Source organism: Haliaeetus leucocephalus, unplaced genomic scaffold (assembly GCF_000737465.1).
Source record: "Haliaeetus leucocephalus isolate CR32 unplaced genomic scaffold, Haliaeetus_leucocephalus-4.0 Scaffold587, whole genome shotgun sequence".
NCBI classification, from domain to species: domain Eukaryota; kingdom Metazoa; phylum Chordata; class Aves; order Accipitriformes; family Accipitridae; genus Haliaeetus; species Haliaeetus leucocephalus.
Window position 1 is genome coordinate 5923172 of NW_010973023.1, and position 3886 is coordinate 5927057.

The window sequence follows — 3886 nt, forward strand, 5'->3', positions numbered from 1 at the left end:
ACCCCTCTGAGGGTGGGGTTGGAAAAAAGAAGAGCCCGTTCCATTTCTGCGGCAGACAGCTTTATCTCTGACTTGATTTCCAGGCAAATGGTAGGGGGACTTACTGTTATTTCTACTTTGTTTCCCTTTTAGTTTGCCTTTCATCCGCTTCTCCAGTATTTTCCTTTGCTGGGATGCTCACAGACCTCAGCATCCCCAGCTGCGCGCAGCACCTCGTCTCACACGCTCGCCTCCCACCATGCTTGGAAAAATGGGTCGCACCGAGGATCTGGGCTTGGGCTTCCTGCAGGATTCATGCAGGACCCCAACTACCTGCAAAACACACACTGGGTGCACGAGGAAACACTGATGGGTGCCAGCGGGGGCTTCCTTGGTGTCTCCGGTCAGTGCTAAGCTGAGGGTAGCTGAAGCCATTTGGTAAGGAAATTTCCATTTATAAATCCATTCCTGCATCTATTGAAATCATCTTCTGAAAAGGTGAGGGACAAAGTCGTGCCACAAATCCAGATGCTGATATTTTTTTTTTTTTGGTTCACTATTCTGGTCATGGAAACCCAAATGTGTGGCACCAATACTTTGAGTCTGGACCAAAGAAAGAGGCATTTGTCGGCTGCCCCTCTTTCTGTTTCTGAATCAGCAATCTGCACTTTTATGCATGTTTTCCCAATTACAGTTGCTTGATTAAGCCTTTCTACAAAGCTAGCCCAGCCTGGGGTTTGGCCACGTGCTCCTTACTTTGGAAAAATTGCCATTTTTTAATTTATTACTAGCATCAGCTAAATAATATGGCGTTGCTGGTGTCCCCCAGCTGGGGGGCCCCCCGACCCACGGTGGGGCTGCATAATGGCCCTGCAAATGCTTCCAGCATCAAGGCACTTACTGAAAATCTGAAAATAAACCAATAAAAGAAATATCTGAACTAATGATCTGCCATCACAAAGCCTTTATGGAAAAAATCATCCTGTCAAGTATTATTACGTTAAAGTCATTTCTGAACTTAAGAAAAAAATAATGGGACAGTGGTGTGGTTTTCAAAATATGTATCTTTAAAAATCTATAATGCTCTGAAGCAGAAGAATTCAATTGCCTTTTTTTTTTTTTTTTTCATTTTCAGCTTTTCAAAACATGGATTTGAGAACTTCTACCATGAGTGTTACTGCACAGTGCAAAGCCAGAGCCAAAGGAGAAGTCCTTAATCAAAAGCATTCCCTACTTTTTAAAATACTGCCTACCTTTAATTCTTATTTATTCCTTTAAGGAAATAAGCCAAGGCAGGGCGGTTGCTGAGTTTGGTACGTGAGCTGCACACACAGCAGCTGCCTTCAGTTTGTTGCTTTAATACTAATGGCAATACATCCCCAGTTCAATACGCTCCTCAAATTTACGGTACCCTGCAGAAAGCCCTGCCAAAGCAGTAAAAGCTGCTTTGAGCTGGTTTGGGTTTTTTTCTTTCATGCTTTACTGAGTCACCTAAAGCAACTGGGGAAGCTGAACCATATTTTTGCCATGCAGTGGGGCAGCCAGATCCTCACCGTGGGCTGGGGTTTCTCTCACCTTACCTGGTTCCAGTCACTTTAAGCTAAATTTCTGCAATTCCACCCCTAAGACCTCTAAATCCATCTGGTGCGATACATGGGGGGGCAGAGCGGTTAAGCTGTCTGTCTATGGGGTGGCCCCTATATCTACAGGGTATGTTGGTGGAGGGTTTTGGGGGGGAGCAAAGGCAGAGCTGGTGCAAACAGAAGAGGAGGCCATCATCTCTGCTCCTCTTTTTCCCCTTTGCAAGCATGCCCTGCTGCTGTGTGAAAGGAAAGCCCCTCTCTGCCAGGGCAGACAGCCGCCACTGAGGGTGCGTGGGAAGACAGGGATGCTCAGACAGACGGACACGTATCATCGACACCCTCGTGCACAGGTAACGATGAGTTTTTGTGAGAACCCATTAAGCTTTAAGGTCCTTTTCTGTCTCCACCCTGGACCTGGTTTCGCTGAGGTTGTGTGAGATGCTGAATAAATATTGGCAGTTTAAATGAGGTGATGCTTCTTGCCTGCTCTTCCTCCTGTGAGGGCTTGGGGAGAACCAGCTGTGACAAGCTCTTCTCAAATGCCCTGAGGTTTGCATCAGTTCCCATAAAACCTCGCTGTCTCTGTCCCTGTCGAAGAGAAGAGCGCTTCCCCTTGCAAGTATTTCAAAACATGGGTAGTATTTCCTTTTAAGTTAGTTTTGTTAAGAATATTTTTAGTAAGAAACTAGTCGTCATGCTCATACTACCAAGGACCCTTGTTGGTGTCAGCCGCGGTGATGCTTTCCAAAGCCAGGTTACAAACCTTGCTAGAAACTGATGGATAGCCCTTTGCTGAAAATCTGGATCGGGATGCTCCCTGGCTGGGCCAGATGGGCTCTTGGTCCTGGGAGGAGACCCGGGGCCAAAAAGTGGCCTTTGGGCCCCACCGTGCCGTGGAGCAGCACCCCATCCCACGCAGGAGCTCAGGCAGCTCCCGCGGGGCACAGAAGCCACCGCTGCCGATGAGTTGTGGTGGGAAGCGCTGGGGAGAAGAGGCTGCGGGAGAGGTTTCACGGGGGAGCCGTCAGCCCGGGGCCAGAAATTCAAAGGGAAACCTGTGGAGCGGCTGGCCATGCCAGCGAGGCGCTTGTGTAGGTGTCCCCTAAAAATTTAGACTTGTGTCATTACCTATGGAACATACACTCCTCTCCTGCGCTGGGGTCCCCTGCCTGAGCACGGTCATGAAACCCGGGAGTTGCTTTTAGCCTTGCCATTGTGTTAACATCTTAAAAAAATGTTTTTCTGGAGTCTGAAGGTGACCCCGGGCTGCCGGCTGGGGAACCCCCGTACCGAGCCACTCACACGCTGCTGCTTAAAGACATCAGCTCCGCAGCGTCTCCTTTTCCTTTGCACACTGGAAAAGCTGGAGATCGCTGTTGTGATCTGAAAGAATTGAATTTGCAGACCTGATATTTCCTGAGTAAAACACAACTTTTAGTTCTTCACGTTTGGTTTGGTTTTTTTTCTCAGATCAAATAGGAGCCTGCTCAGGGCAAACATTAAATACTACTTTTTAAAAGCCTTTTCTGCGCTGCTTCTGAGAGCCTCTCTAAAGCAATCAGTACTTGTGTAAAATCAAAATACATGTATCGAATCAAAAGCAACCTGAAAAAACCCTATCTGTAAGGGATCTCAAAGGAGATAAAAAAGTTGCTAGAAATGCTTCCGGGAGCACACACAAAGACAGACACAAAGCCTGGTCCCAGGTGCTGGAAATCACTGCAGATGAATACATGGGTGACGTTCAAATCACACGTAGTGCCAAGCAGGACCATTGTGAATATAAATATCAGCCTTTCTCTATCAGCACTGAGACCTCTGACCCCAGGGTTTCTCCTTTTGATTAGTATTACAGGAGGAAGGTGGTGTAGATTTCCATCCGTCTTCATTCCTGCGAGGGAAACCCTCCTGAGGGCTTGGGGGGGATGAGAAGGGGCGAGATCCCTGCCTGCTGCTGCTTCGTTTTCATAAACCGAGGAGGAGGGTTACAAGTTGTAGCGAACTTTTTTTTTTTTTTAATTTTTTTTTTCCTTCCCCCCCCCGNCCCCAAAAACCACTTCTTCTCTGAAGTCGTTTCCCTCCGGCGCTCCTGCCTTCCTCTGGGGGGGAGTTTGAAAACTTTTAAGGCTGTCTGCAAACGGCGCACGGCTCTTTCGAAGCGCCGGCTGAGACGGTCCCCATGGGACTGACCCTCACGCGTGGCCGGGGAGGGGGGGGTGGTGTGTGTGTTCGTGCGTGTCTTCCCCACCCCTTCCTCTCCGCGCCCCCCCACGGGGCCGCCCCCGGGGCGGAGCCGCCGCCCTCAAAGGCCGGGGACGCCGGAG

At 49.0% G+C, this 3886-nt stretch overlaps 1 protein-coding gene across 1 annotated transcript in view; it reads left to right on the forward strand.

The window, feature by feature from the left end:
• Positions 1-294: 294 nt before the first annotated feature.
• The window catches only part of SCGN (secretagogin, EF-hand calcium binding protein), a 31464-nt gene continuing 27872 nt past the window's right edge, over positions 295-3886 (forward strand). The window contains exon 1 of the mRNA XM_010578008.1: positions 295-382. Within this exon, the coding sequence (XP_010576310.1) occupies positions 295-382 (88 nt within the window). The remainder of the gene's footprint in view (positions 383-3886) is intronic.